At 37.6% G+C, this 16255-nt stretch overlaps 1 protein-coding gene across 8 annotated transcripts in view; it reads right to left on the bottom strand.

Moving 5' to 3' along the window:
* Window positions 1–414: 414 nt before the first annotated feature.
* The window catches only part of Lrrc4c (leucine rich repeat containing 4C), a 1313763-nt gene continuing 1297922 nt past the window's right edge, over window positions 415–16255 (bottom strand). For 6 of the 8 annotated variants that reach the window (XM_052725801.1, XM_052725799.1, XM_052725798.1 and 3 more), the window contains one exon: window positions 415–3068. In XM_052725801.1, the coding sequence (XP_052581761.1) occupies window positions 1104–3026 (1923 nt within the window). In that variant the 5' untranslated portion in view covers window positions 3027–3068 and the 3' untranslated portion in view covers window positions 415–1103. Of the gene's footprint in view, window positions 3069–4716; window positions 4844–16255 lie in introns of all 8 variants that reach the window. The other 2 variants (XM_052725800.1, XM_052725802.1) reach the window with 1 other exon arrangement.

Here is a 16255-nt window from a genome sequence, read left to right as displayed (position 1 = left end):
TCATTCAACTAAATTTGCTAACACTCAGATCCCCAAATTATTTTTTTCAACTGTGGGAAATTTAGTATGGTCCCACTTTTGTGGTAATATTTCACCTGGTCTGTGGGGTTTTCTTTAGAAAAAAGCAAATATATCATAGTGGTATTTTCTCCCTACTTGAAATAAATTTTGACCATAAATTGTTATCTTTTCATCTGAAAATTTTACAAGGGGCAGTCATATTGGGAAGGAAAGAGTCTCATAGCATCCTTGAATAGTGATAGACAACTTAAGTCAAACAAAGCAGCAGAGACATGTAGAAAATGATGCTTTGATTAAAGAGTACTATAGTAATATCTTTCTTAGAAAATAAGGAATCTAATTACCTTCAAGTTTCTCATATTTGAGCCAGACTACAAATGAGCTATGTCCAGGTACAGAAAAACCAACAATATTTTATTTATAATCTTATTTTAAGCTTTTTGAACTACAAATTCTGGTTCTAGAGGTTTTTTTTTAAGTCATGGGTTTTATAGATGCTTATATGTAAATTAATCTGTTGTTTGCTTACTTTTTTTTTTCTTTCTCCACAGAATGTCCTCCTCATAAATACAGAACAGGTCATTACATGAAAAATATAAGATCTTGCATTTTTCCTCATTCTTTCTTAAAAATCTATTTCTAATATTGCATTCCCCATTGGACTACTTCAGAAGGGCATGAAGGAAAAAGAAAAAAATGAAAAAATTAGAGAGAGAAAGAGGCAAAATAGACTGGATCTCACCACTAGAATTCACCATAAAAATTTCAAAGTGTAACAGAATTCTTACAAAATTTCCTAGACCAGTTCTTTAGGGAATTGAGATCTATGAAAAATATGGCAATCGGGGAAGGGAGGGAGGAGGTGTGGGAAAGTAGTAAGTGCAGCAAAAACAGGTTCTGAGGAATACACATAATTTTGTCTGCTTTAGATCACAATAGAATTTTTAATAAATAAATTTCTTTTCTTTTTTGTTTTTTTTTGTAAAGACACTTTTTTGAAACAGTAGATTTAGCCCAGTCATTTGTGTCATTTTTTAATAAACTGTCTTTTTGATTGTTTGTTTTCTGTAACTGTAAATGTTTTATATTTGAGTCTCTTGTACATTGTCTTTAGAGTTCATTCGGATCAATAACGGTTCATGCACTGAACTGTGTATTGAATTTATTGTGTTTACTGTTGTCGTGTGGTTGAAGGGAGATTTGTAAGAGTTATAGTGGTTTAGGTGCTCATGCTCAATGGCAGGCATGGGCAGGTGGCTTTCCATGGGTGTGTCCCCAGTGAGCTCATCATCCACGTTAATGATTTCAACAGTCCTTGTTGGAGCATGGTGATTTTGCCGATGGTGCTGTTTCCTCATCTTGTAAAAAATGACCAGCATCACAGCAGCCATGAGCGTGATGGCCACAAAACACCCAATTATGATTTTGGTTGTTTTCATGACCTCATCAATTCCTGGGATTCCACTGTTGATGTCAGTTACTGGGATGGTGAATGTTTTCTCTGTCGACCTTGTGCTCTGTGGCGTGAGAGATGTGGTTACATTGGTGGTCTCCCAATCGATCACTGGAGTGGGGCCCACATTGTTATCTGTGGTTCGTGCCTCATCCTGAGAAGGTTCCATAGTCTCTACTGTTACAGTCGAGAAGTAGGAGAAAGGAGTAGTGGTTGCCGCAGTAACATTCAGGGTGGCAGAAGCAGTAGTGTTGCCAACAGAATTACTCACCATACATGTGTACATGCCTGTGTCTTGCACAGTTACATTTGTGAAATTTAATGTGCCATCGCTGAGCACAGCTATCCGCACTTTGTATGCCCCATGGGTCATGACTGTTCCATTTGGAGTAATCCAAGACACAGAAGTCAGGGATGTAGATGCCCGACATTTCAGCTCAGCAGCCATGCCTTCAGTGACATTGAGGTCTGCAGGGGGCTCCACAATCACCGGAGCATAGCATGTGAAGTAATTCTGGTCCAGCTCTCCGATATACCTCCCTTTCAGATTAGGGGGAGTGTTACACCTGGCACAACAAGCTGTGTTCGAGGGGGCCATGTCTCTTATCCACCAGCTGAGCCACAGGATATCACAGTTACAGTTCCATGGGTTGTGATGAAGGTGTATCCTCTCTAGATGATGCAAGGGCGTGAAAAGGTCATGAGGCAGTAATGTTAGATTGTTGTGTGCCAGGTTGATCTCCACTAGTGACTGGAGGTTATCAAAGGCATTGCGTTCAATCACTTGAATCTGAGACTGTATCATCCACAGTTTTTGAAGGTGCATCAACCCCTGAAAAGAGCCAGGCCTGATTGCAGACAAATGGTTCCCAGAAAGATCTAGCTCATCCAGTTTGATGAGTGGCGTGAGGTTAGGGATTTCGCGGAGGTTGCACATGGCAAGGTTCAAATACCTCAAGTTGGACAGACCTTCAAAGGCACCTTCTGAGATGTATGAAAGCCTTTTCAATTCCCCTAAGTCTAGGCGGCGCAAAGAAGGGATTCTGTTAAAAGCATAGGAAGGGATGCTTTCAATGGGGTTGTTGCGCAACCAGAGCTCCTTCAGTTTAGACAAATACACAAAAGCTCCATTCGGGATGGTGGTAAGACGATTGTCAAAGAGTTCCAGAGTGTTGAGGTTCGCCAGACCATTGAAGGCCCCAATTTCAATGGTTCGAATATGATTCCTGCTCAACTGGAGGATTTCCAAGTGCCTTAAGTGCTTGAAGCTGTTCACTTTGATGATCTGGATTTGGTTCTCATGGAGGTTCAGAAGCCTTGTGTTGGTGGAGATGCCATCAGGAACCTCACGAAGGTTTTTTCGAACACAAATCACCTTGCTGAACTGGTTGCTGCAGGAGCACACCGAAGGGCAGGTTTGAGCTCGAACCAGACCAGCCACCACAAGAAGTTGAAGAGCCAACAGCACCACAAGCAGGGGGTCAAATAGGGCCCTGTTAAACCTAGGACCTATCATTATCTGCTGTGGATGTAAGGTCATCTTGTTCAACATTCATAATTTATCTGGTGTTGGTCCTTCTGGAGTTCAAACAGTCTGAAAACAAAGGAAACAAAAAAGTATTACTTCTTCAAATATCTTCCCAGAGTACTACTATTGACATAGTAAGGAGCTAAAAACATTATTGGTAAAATTAACATTAAATTTAATTAATTGCATTCCTCATCTTTATATTTCCAGTGCTAAGCAAGACGTCTGGCTTAGAAACACCAAAAGTAGAAGCAATGATAATATAATAACAATGTTTAACATTTACTCATTTGCGCAATGTGGCAGGTAATTGCATTAATTTTTAATTGGTTAATTAATTGATTAATTAATAGCCTTTGTGGTAAACAAATTTAATAGTTTTTGGTGGGCTACATTGCTAATATTCACAGAGAAGTATTTCTGTAGTCCAAATTATCAGTTATTCACCATTTGCATGCAATCAGATGTTTAATCACAGAGAAATGGAACATTGAGACAGTGGGCCCCAATGTAGTGCTTAACAGCTACCAACTGTGTAGAAGCTGAATTTATGAAGGTGTATGACATGAACTCCATCTTTTCCTTCAGTGTCCATCTCAGATGAGAAATGTACAGAAAACATCCAGGCACTATATCCAGCCAACAAATCTAAATAATTTTCCCATGCAAAATTACTAAGAAGAGGGACATCTATGAAATCCTTCTTCTGTATCAGGTACTATGCGCTACAGAATTAAAAAATAAAGTTACCCAAGAAAGACTAAATTCTGGTGTCTAATGAAAAGTAAATTGTGTGAGGCCTTGTTAAAAATTATTAAGAATTTTTAGTTGGTGACAACTGACCCTTAACCAAGAACAGAAACGCCTAACTGTTTTTTAGTTTACAACTGTACATGGTACATGCCCATGTCAATCCCTAGTATCTTCTCCAATGTTTAAAACACTCCTCTGACATGGGCATTATGTTCTCAACTTTAAAGAATAAGAATCACAGGAGAAGAAACACGCAAGAAGTCATATTGTTAAAACATGAAACCAGGACTCAGAGGTCATCAGATTGGTCCACAGCAGAAACATCTTTTGAACATGCTAGTGAAGAAAAAAGGTTAGTGTGTAATATGTTTCACAATTAATTTATTTAAATATCTTCCCCTGAAAGCAACCTCAGCTATAAGTGATGACAACTTAATTTATGCTTTCATGAGGATGGACTAACACACACACACACACACACACACACACACACACACACACACACACACATACACACACACACACATATATTATATACATATGTATATATGATATATACGGATATATAAACATATATATGTGAATATGAGCTTTCATAGAGATTCACATATGTAACTCAGTGTAATATAATCTGCTGATGTCTGCAGTGGAAGGGACAATTGCTAATTTAATTTCATAAATGTCAAATTTGATTTAAAAAAAAATAGGTGTAACATTTTTTTGTTTTTGTTTCTATGAACCTTTCAGAAAGAAAGAAGTGAGGAGGTTAGAAGTTCACAACATTCTAATGAAAAGTGGACATGATTAGTTTGTATTAGTTACAATACTGGACAAAGTTACTCATACTTTCTGTAGCCCAGTGTCTTCTCTTCACTGGTAAAATAGACATGACACCATCACTCACTCCTCAAGGTTGTGAGTATAAAAGCTAATGCAGTTAAAGAACTTAAAATATACCTACCATGTTGTGAAAAATGAATAAATGTTAGACATTTTTATTATTATCACTGTTTCTACTTTTGGAGTTTCTCAGCCAGACATCTTGCTCAGTACTAGAAATGTAAAGACGAGGAATGGAATCCTTGTCCCTGGGGGAATATAAATTTAAATGGTAAAATATCAAGGGAATAGATATGAACAATAATCTATGTTCATCACTATGAGACAAAATATTGGTGCCAGGCTCCAATGCCAGAATAGCACAGCGCTGGCAAATGGGTGGGGGAGAGGGCACAAAGTCAGGAGAGAAGGGAAGGAGGCTGTAGATCTGGGAAGAACTGGGTAAAGGAGAGTAAATGTGATGAAAATAAGATATATTAAATTCTCAAAGAACTAATACAAATAAACATTTTAAATCCTGTTTATTTATATTTTCATTAGAAAGCATTGTAACTTGCAGCAATCTTGACTATGGACAGTTTTACATGCAAATTCATTTTCCACAATATGGATTTAATTAAAGTCATTAAGAATAAAAGATTTTATTTCAAAGTCATTTATTAATAAACCAATTCATGTTTTTTTATAAGGTTGGCATCTAAGTGCCCTTTCCCACTCTCCTTTCTTCCATTTTACATACCATGACCCTCCTCACAAAATCCTAGGGACTGGAGCAGTATAGGTTAGTTGTAAAAACATAGTTGTAAAGACAATAAGTCCTTATTCTGTCACTTGTCACATTTTGTATACAATAAGTCTCAATAGAGAATGGATTTCATACCAATTTGCAAATCTCTGTGCCGTTGAAACTGGGAAGCTTATTTCAACTTTTTATTTGTATATTCTTTGAAAGGTAGCACTGCTTTTCACTCCAAAGTTCTTTGATAAGACTGTCACATAATACAAGCTATTGCCTAAGGTAGGTAATATAGAATATTCCCTTAATGCATCTTAAAAATTAAGTGGTAAAGACATTCTGTTTATTCCTTTAACACACCCTTTCAATCTTCATATAAAAGAAAACATGTGATACTTGTCTAGCTTTTTTGTTTAACTCAATGAATATCAGATTCATCTATTTTCCAGAAAACATTGTGATTTTCCTCTTTTTCAATGGATGTTTAAATATCTCCTGATTAATGTTATCATAAGGAATAGCTGACATGATCATGAATACACATGAAAACATAGGCATATGAATACAGTTGTTACTTTCAGATGATATGAGTCTCATATTCCTATTTACTAAGGCTGGGTTGTAGTTTCTATTTCTGGCTCCCTTCAAGGTCATTGTATTATTGCAATTAATGAAGTTTCTGATGAATCAGTCATAAGTAATGATTTATGAATTATATTTGGTTCAAAGCTAATTTTTAACCTATAGCGAATAATTCTAGTATATTGCACTGAATCAAATAAACTATCAACAAAAGATTTTCTACTTTAAAATCTAAATTATGTTATTTTGCATCAAAAGTCAAACTTCAACATCTCTTTCATAAAATCATTTTATCACATCAAAAGGAAATCAATTTAAGCTATGCATTATCCATTACATTCCATCTCACAACATTTACTTACAAATGGATTTGTGTGGGTTTTGAATTAAACTACAATGCTTTAAGCTATGTCCTGAAGGATATCTTGACTTTGTCAATAGGCCTTTCTTCCCACCTATGCATTCCATGCACTGATAACCTAGTGCATTTGGAAAGGTGGATTGAGGGGAAATGCTTTGTTTAGCACAGTCTTTTTGCTGGGTTGATACAGGCTGAGCATAGACAGTAGAATTAGTATCGAAAGTGGAGGTAGATAGATGAATTAAGTTCATCCAAAATACCTAACTATCCACATATACCCTTAATGATTCTCAATAAACATGAAGCACCAAAACTCCTTATCTTAAATGAATCTTAATAATGATAATCTCAAATACACCCCCTGCATCTTCGCACCCCCTCTCTCTGTCTCTGTCTCTGTCTCCCCCCCCCCCTCTCTCTCTCTCTCTCTCTCTCTCTCTCACACACACACACACACACACACACACACACACACACACAGGGAGAGAAAAAGAGACTCTATATCAACAGGACATCTTCATTTTTCTTTGTGTGTTTCAAATTATATTTTTTTATTGATTGAGAATTTCATAAAATGTATTTTTTCATATTAACTCCCCCTTCCCTACCTGAACCCCCACATGTTATGGTTATCCTTGTCAATTTGACTACATCTGGGATTTACAGAACCACAAATGTCTGGGCACACCTGTGAGGGATTTTTATTTCGTAATTAAACCATTTGAATTGAGCAAGACCACTTCTAATCCAGATTTTTTAGGTGAAAAGATATACGTTTAATCAAGATTTTTGAGTTGGGAAGATTCATGTTTAATCTGGTCCACCTCTTCTGCTGACAGTCTATATAAAAGACATGGAAGAAGGAAGTTCTCTTTCTTTGCCTGCTTATTCTTATGTTCTCTATCAAGTCTATTCCTTCACTGGCTTTAGGAACAAATTCTTCTGGATTCTGGCATATACTGGAGTAGCTGAGACATCCAGTCTTATGGATGGAACATATACTGGATTTGTGGACCTTCCTTTAGTAGATGGCCATTATTGGACTAGCTGGACTACATCCTATATGCTATTTTAATAAATCCTCTTTCTACACACACACACACACACAGAGAGAGAGAGAGAGAGAGAGAGAGAGAGAGAGAGAGAGAGAGAGAGAGAGAATATATATATGAATGTTATATATATATATATATATATATATATATATATATATATATATATATATATATATTTATAATTTCTGTTCCTCTAGAAAACCCTGACTAATACACCATCTAAATTTGTGACTTCTTTTTTTAACTCATCCTTCAAATTTTGCATCCCAAATTCTCTGTTCTTACAACCACTGTGAGTTTATCCATGTAACTGCTCTATCATGTCAGGGAAACCCTGTTTCATGGTATACATGAACACAAACAGGGAAACCCTGTTTCCAACACTTCAAACTTTTACAGTCTTTCTGACCCTCTTTCATGATGAGCTCTGAACCTTGGAAAGATGTGAGTGAGATGTAGATGTCTCATTTAGGGCTGAGCACTCGTATTCTCTTATTCTCTAAACATTCAACTGATATGGATTTCTAATTGCTATCTACTAAGAGAAGTTTCCCTCATCCAGCACAAAACTGAACTCTAGTGGGTTAAGAACCTCAACATAAACTCTATGACTTGAGACTGATAGAAGTAAAAAATGATGATTATGATTGAATGTATAAGCATGTAAAAGGATTTTCTAGGTAGGATCTTGGTAGTTCAGTAATTAAGACCAATATTTGCCCAGTGGGATGTGATGGCTCTACTTGGTTGTCTACTTGACAACACCTCAAATTAACTAAAACACAAGTCAAGTGGCAAGGTATATCTATGTGGGATTTTTCTTAATTACATCCTTCAAAGTGGGAAAACTAACCTTTAATATGGACAACACCTTGTACTGGCATCCTATATAAAAGAATTGGAATGAAAAGGCATTTGAGTTTTGCCTGTTTGCCCTCTCTTAAAAGCCCATTCCTTAATTGGCATTAGAACTTATTTCTTCAGAAATCTGAAATACACTGAAGTCTAGCTGGGGCATCCAACCTCATGGAGTGGATAACTACTGGTTTCCTGGACTTTCTGTTGGTAGATAGCCATTGCTGGTCTAGCTGGGTTATGGCCTTTAAGCAACTCTAATACATCCCCTTTTTGTATATATAGATTCATTGTTTAAGTTCTGTTCCACTAGAGAAACCTGAATACTATGTAAGGTCATGAGAAACTAAAATACTTCTTTTTTTTTTTTAATTTATTTTGCAATACAATTCAGTTCTACATATCAGCCACGGATTCCCTTGTTCTCTCCCCTCCCGTCCCCCTCACCTTCCCCCCAACCCCCCCCCCCCCCCCCATTCCCATCTCCTCCAGGGCAAAGCCTTCCCCACAGACTGAGGTCAACCTGGTAGACTCAGTCCAGGTAGGTCTAGTCCCCTCCTCCCAGGCCGAGCCAAACAATCCTGCATAGGCCCCAGGTTTCAAACAGCCAACTCATGCAATGAGCACAAGATCTGGTCCCACTGCCTGGATGCCTCCCAAACAGATCAAGCCAATCAACTGTCTCACCCATTCAGAGGGCCTGATCCAGTTGGTGACCCCTCAGCCATTGGTTCATAGTTCATGTGTTTCCATTCATTTGGCTATTTGTCCCTGTGCTTTATCCAACCTTGGTCTCAACAATTCTCGCTCATATAAACCCTCCTCATTCTCACTAACTGGACTCCCAGAGATCCACCCGGGGCCTAGTCATGGATCTCTGCATCCAGATCCCTCAGTAGTTGGATGAGGTTTCTAGCACAACAATTAGGGTGTTTGGCCATCCCATCACCAGAGTAGGTCAGTTCGGGCTGTCTCTCGACCATTGCCAGCAGTCTGTTGTGTGGGTATCTTTGTGGATTTCTGTGGGCCTCTCTAGCACTTTGCTTCTTCCTATTCTCATGTGGTCTTCATTTACCATGGTCTCCTATTCCTTGTTCTCCCTCTCTGTTGTTGATCCAGCTGGGATCTCCCGCTCCCCCAAGCTCTCTTTCCCTCAACCCTCGCCTTTCATTACCCCCACTCATGTCCAGGCTGTAGACCTAAACAGAGAATTCTCAACAGAGGAAACTCAAATGGCCGAAAGACATTTAAGGAACTGCTCAACATCCCTAATCATCAGGGAAATGCAAATCAAAACAACTCTGAGATACCACCTTACGCCTGTCAGAATGGCTAAGATCAAAAACACTGAAGACACCTTATGCTGGAGAGGATGTGGAGCTAGGGGAACTCTCCTCCACTGCTGGTGGGAATGCAAGCTTGTACAACCACTTTGGAAATCAATATGGCACTTTCTTAGAAAATTGGGAATCCATCTCCCCCAAGATCCAGCTATACCACTCTTGGGCATATACCCAAGAAATGCTCAACCACACCATAAGAGCACTTGTTCAGCTATGTTCATATCAGCATTGTTTGTAATAGCCAGAACATGGAAACAACCCAGATGCCCTTCAACTGAAGAATGGATAAACAAAATGTGGTACATATACACAATGGAATACTACTCAGCAGAGAAAAACAATGGCATCATGAGGTTTGCAGACAAATGGATGGATCTAGAAAAAATCATCCTGAGTGAGGTAACCCAGACTCAGAAAGACAAACATGGTATGTACTCACTCATAGCAGGATACTAGACATGAAACAAGGATGACTTGTCTGCTACTCACATCACCAGGGAGGCTACCTGGAAAGCAGGACCCCAAGAAAGACACAGGGATCACCCAATGACAGAGAAATGGAATGAGATCTACATGAACAGCCTAAAATACTTCTATACAGCAAAAGACACCACCATTTGAGTGAAAAGGTATCCTATACCATGGGAAAAATTTTACCAGTTATACTTCTAAAAGAATATTGGTATCGAGAATGTACAAGCTATGCAGAAAACTGAACAAAGAAAAGAAAAATTCCAATTAGGAATTGGGAAAAGGAACTAAACAGAGAGTTCTCAAAAGATGAAATAAAAATTATTGATAGATGTGTATTTAAAATGTTCAACATATTTAGCCACCAAGGAAATGAAAATCAACACTACTTTCAGACTTCATCTTACCCATTCAAAATGGATAAAATAATTTTTCTGAAGTTAGCATATACTGGCATGACTATGGAGAAGGGGAAATGCTTATTCACTGCTTATAGCAGTGCAAATTTGTACAGCCACTGTAGAAATTAGTGTGGATGTTTACCAAAAGATAGAAATAGACCTTCCACATGGCATAGCTATACCCAAAGGTATAGCTTAGGCATATACCCAAAATAATCTATATCTTCTTATTGAGATACTTGTTCCTTCAGGTTCATTGCTACAGTAGCTACGATAACTATGAAATGGAAACAATTTATATTCCCATCAACTGATGAATGGTAATAGAAATGTGTTACATTTATAAGATGCAGTATTATTCAGTTGTTAAAATTATAAAATTAACTGTTAATGGATGTATCTTCAAATAGTTATCTTATATGAGATAGCCCAGACTCAGAAAGAAAAATGTTGCATGTTTCTTTCATCTTTGGATGTTAGCTTTGAATCTTTAGGTATGTATATTTCATTTGGAATACTCATTTATATCAAGAAACTATTAAGGGGTCACAGATAGGATATATTCAAGAGAAAGGAGATAGAATGAAAGGATATAATGGAGAAATAGGAATAATGGAATAGGAATGAATAAATAGAGTGGAGATGGTAGGGCAGGGTATAGTGTGATAATGTGTAATTAGCATTATAGTCTCTTGAAGAAGTTGTATGGAAACCTACTGCTGTAGAAGTTTCCTAAGATATCTACATCTACATCTTAACTATTTAACAGGGTTACAATGTCCCTACTAGACAACAGAGACTGACAAGTCAAAACTCTAGGAACAGGAATGGGTAATTTATTTTAGATTTATTTGCCAACAGGGTCCCATTGATCACCAAACATTACAGGCTACTGTCATTTCTCTTAGTTCTGTCCTGAAACTTAATGATAAAACTGTACTGCTTAAGATATCTCATAATTAAGTTATAAAACATGGAGAAATCAAGTTGGTACTGAACTAGAAACTTCATTCTGACTAGATAGCTCTCACTTCTGGAAGGTGTTATGATGCTACCAAAGGAGAAAAGTAATCACCAATCTCAACCACCTGTGAATGCCATTAGCTACAATAACAACCACCCTGACAAGATATTTCCAGTGGTAAAATAGTGGTACAAATGTTATGGGAATAACCAACTTCCACAAGAAAGAACTGATATATGGTATTGTTGTTACAGCCAGAAATCTGTGGCTAGATAGTTCACAGGCTAGGACAGAAGCTACTTGGATTATTCGACTAAATGGACAGGTTATTGAACCAACACCTAATGACTTATCAGTATACCTACCTAGTAGTTTATCTCTCAATACTCATTCACTGTCTTTATAACAGCTAATTCTTCTTCTGGGACTGTCTTATCACAGCAAATGTTTTCATTGGGTCTTTTAGGATATTCCAGTGATCCATTCTTTTTGGTTGTTGCTTGGTAGGTTGGTTGAGACCATCTCATGTAGACCAGGCTGATTTAAAATTCTCTATTCCTTAACTACCTCAATTACCTAGGACTTCTGATCTTCTTGCCTTTACTTCTCCAATCCTGACACTGCAAGGGAGCACCAACATGCCAGGTTTATGAGATACTGGTGATAGAACCCTGGGCTTCCTGTATGCTAGGGAAACACTTTACTGAATGCTATCCCTAGCATAGATGCATTAACTTTATCCTGGAATGTTTCCACAGAGGTCTGAGATTAATAGTCTCTCACAGCAACTTGTTATGTTCATCCCCTTACATTGTTATGTCTTAGTGCCAATCAAGTTCCCACTGAAAAATCATCCTCAATTCTAATTTTTCCAGTTTGAATAAAGTATGAAGAGATCTTTACCACTATACTCATTTACATTGTCAAATGGTTTTGAGGTACTTTTCTCCTTTATCATAGTAAAGAATGAATTCAGATGGTTTAATAGTTTGAGATAGAATTATTTTAAGAGTATTTTTGTCATATAAAAATTATTATTTTTTATATTGCAATTGAACATAAGCTAAAATCCACTATACCTACATGCTTTCTACACAGCATTCTATTTTTCTAATCTTTTTGAGGATAACTAAATTCCTTAGAATCCATCACCCAAGAATAATCCTGTGTTTATAGGCAAACTTTTCTGAAAATGGCCACACGGTAAATATTTTAGTCACTGAAATCTGCCTTCATAGCAGTCATGAACTGCATGTCAACCAGTGGTTATAACTGTGCTCCAGTCAAGCTATTTATGGGCACAGATTTTTCATGTAATTGTCACAACTTTCAAAATATAATCCCTCTTATCTCAACCCAAACAGCTAAGAATTCAAAAATATTTTTAACTTTCAGGGTACATAGGACGCACATTGCAGGCCAGCATACAGGCTGTAAACTGTTTGCTTCCTACCTAAGTAAGACTTGGCAGACTGATTTCTGTTGTTAAAAGCTAGTTACTACTGGACATGGGACAAAAACTAGCCAGTAGATACAAGGAACTGTCAGCTTAGTAGACCATGAAACATTTCCCTCTCAAAAATAACCAAAATGGGGGAATAAGGCTGGATATCTAATTCTATATTCTGTTTCTGGAATACTGTGAAAAGAAAAGACACCTGGAGTTGCAATCATCTTACATCAAAGGGAAGCCAGCCCAAATTTGAAGCTGATATACCAAAAAAAAGAAGAAAAAATGCAAAGAACGTACTTCTCAGATGTTGTTATAAGCAATGGTTCTTCCTGTGGACATTTTTTTAAATCCTATCAAATCATTGATACTTGACTGTGTAGAGTTTTTTTGAGCCCCGCCCCCAGGTTATGTGCAATTAAATCTATTCTGATATATTCCCCCCTCTCTCTCTTCCACTCCCACTCTCCCTCTTGAATTCATTTCACCTTAGGATAATACCAAAGAAAAGACAAAGAAAGTTGAAAAATACAAATTTATGATAACATTATACATCTTGAATCTTCCTCAGAAAATTAACCAGTTACCCTCAATTGGTTGTAAGAGAATTATTTAAGTTTATTCCCACCATGACAAGAAGAGTTTCTCCTGAAAATCATTTCTCAAACTCTCTTTGTATTTAAAAAGTGCTAGAAGAGAAAAAGGCACAAATTAAATCAACACTATTACCAAAGGAAGCTCACCTTTTCAAATCAATTTGTTTTATCGGTATTTCCTAATATCATTCTTCTTTCTTCCTCTATTTTTAAATCCAGCCTTGTAAGAATGTTGAGCTTTCCCTCTAAGTCTGTGTGCAGAAGTACACAGACCCGAAGAATTTCAAGGACCTTTTTATACATAAGTATGCCCCAGGCTGACCCTCTATGTAAATGTAATGAAAACACTACAGTACTTAAATGGCTGCAACCCAGGGACTTGACAGGTCAAGTCAACAGACAGCTGCTTGGTTAAGCACAGTGTCTTTGCAAATGTTTCCAAAATGATGTTTAGATTTGAGAAACTGTGTTTTAGGAGAAAAAAAAAATCTGTCTCCACACTTGTGTTTTTAAGGATGCTTGTCTTATAACTTTAGAATGTAAGTCTAGTGCTCAGAAGTGACATTAGAATGTGATTAAATGAGTAAAAATGTGGTAAAAAGAGAATGCTGTTATTAAAATGATGAAAATCCATGTGATAGCAACTGACTTAGTGCTATGATTCAGAGAATCAAATAAAGATTATTAAGAACAAACAAACCCTCTAAATTGGCCAGTCCTGGGATTTTTATCTTGTTACAGCTGCAATATAGACTATTAATTCACATCTAGAACATCAAATTGTACACATATGTATCTGTGCATTGTTGAAATTTTATGTAGGAAATATTTGAATGTTGTAAGTCATAGTCAAAAGCTTATGTAGGCATGACTAATCTTATAATTTTCAGAAGAGGATTAGAGATTTAATTGAGTCCTTAAGGAAATAGATGTTACTACTGAGGCAGTGTAGTAGTGGAGGGGGTAAAAATGAGATTACTCAGAACAGGGAGAATAAAAGTTAAGAAAGCTGACAGTGAAAGCAAAGGACTCCTATTGAGAAGAGGTTAATTTGAAAGGGTAGCTTGGTGCATTGAGGTTGTAAGCACACCTGACATAATTATTCATATTGGCTTCAATAAATGTGTTTAAAAAAAACCTTGATACTTTTAAGTATGGTGGAAGATTATAAGAACATTGCATTAGAAGGCTTCTGCCTTTGTAGTGAAAAGAAATAGAAGGGAAAAGACTAGTTAATGAAAAAAAAGTGACCTCAATAATCTGTACAGCACACATTACTTTAAAATTGTGTGGGGCTGAGCTTCAGTTTGCTTGCCTGACTACTGAGTTATAAAGTTTCAAATTAGTTTCTCACCAGTAAAAATCTCAAAGAACATGAAATATGAATTCCACAAAAGGAGTACTGTGCTAGTATAGAAATCATCATCCTGAAGTCATGGACAAATTGTTTCTGCTGTTCACATTTACATGTGAACTGCGTAAAAGAGGAAGTAAGCATGCATTTAGTTTCTGTTCTTTTGCAACCTGGAAAAGTATTAAAGTATATGAAGAAGAATTTCTAGTTTCTCTCAGCAGGATTCAGTGTTAGAAAAGCCAGATTTGGAGTGAAATGACTTCTGTTGGAGGGTTAGTTTACTGTTACTCATTCAATCTTTATTAAAAGAGCCTTCTGCAAGCTACATTTTTCCTAAGGGGTTATGATAAAACCCAGTAAGTATACACTGTGAGGACTACATGAATTAAGCAGCATAGCATACACAGAAACCTGCCTCTGTCCCTCTATCAATGCTGGTTCCAAAAACCAAGTTGTTCAAGGCAAAAATGTACTTTTCCTTTGCTGTTCTTTTGTCTGTATTCACAAACAGCCTGACCCTGTTTTCCCAGTAGTGCTCCTAAATATAACCTAGTATTTCTTTTCTTTTGTTTTATTACTAAGAAATTTTTATTATTAAGAAATTTTCTATTCATTTTACATACCAACCACAAATTTCCCCTCTCCTCCCTCCTTCCACCTCCCAGCCTTCCCCCACAACCCACCTGCCATTCCCACCTCCTCCAAAACAAGGTCTCCCATGGGGAGCCAGCAGAGCCTGGTACATTCAGTTGAGGTAGGTCCAAGCCCCTCCTCCTTGCACCAAGGCTGTGAAAAATGTCCCAACATGGCACTGGGCTCATGCACCAGGGATGTATCCTGATCCCACTGCCTGGGAGCCCCATAAACAGTTCAAACTAGACAACTGTCTTGCCTATCCAGAGGGCCTAGTCCAGTATCATGGGGGCTCCACAGCTATTGGTCCACAGATCATGCGTTTCCACTAATTTGCCTGGCCATCTCTGTACGTTTTCCCATCATGGTATCGATGTCTCTTGCTCATAGAATCCCTCCTGTCTCTCACCAATTGGACTCCTAGAGCTCGGCCTGGTGCCCTGCTGTGGATCTCTGCATCTGCTTCCATCAATCACTGGATGAAGGCTTTATGATGACAGTTAGGGTAATCACCCATCTGATTACAGAAGTAGGCCAGTTTAGGCACCCTCTCAGCTATTGCTAGTAGTCTAAGCTGGGGTCATCCTTGGGGATTCCTGGGAACTTCCCTAGCACTCTGCTTCTCCCTATTCCCATGATGTCTTTATCATGGTATTTCTTTCTTGCTCTCCCACACTGTCCCTGTTCCAGCTCGAACCTCCAGTTCCCCTATATTCTCGTTCCCCATCCCTTGCCCTCCATTACCCCTCCTGACCCCCTTCATGTATTTATTTTCTTATCTGTGTCATTTTCATTTCTTTTTTTTTTTGGTTTTTTGAGACAGAGTTTCTCTGTGTAGCTTTGCGCCTTTCCTGGAACT

The sequence above is a fragment of the Peromyscus californicus genome, unplaced genomic scaffold (genome assembly GCF_007827085.1).
Source record: "Peromyscus californicus insignis strain IS unplaced genomic scaffold, ASM782708v3 Scaffold_7__1_contigs__length_154581171, whole genome shotgun sequence".
NCBI classification, from domain to species: domain Eukaryota; kingdom Metazoa; phylum Chordata; class Mammalia; order Rodentia; family Cricetidae; genus Peromyscus; species Peromyscus californicus.
Note: the sequence above shows the minus strand (reverse complement) of the source record. Positions and strands in the feature narration are given on the sequence as shown.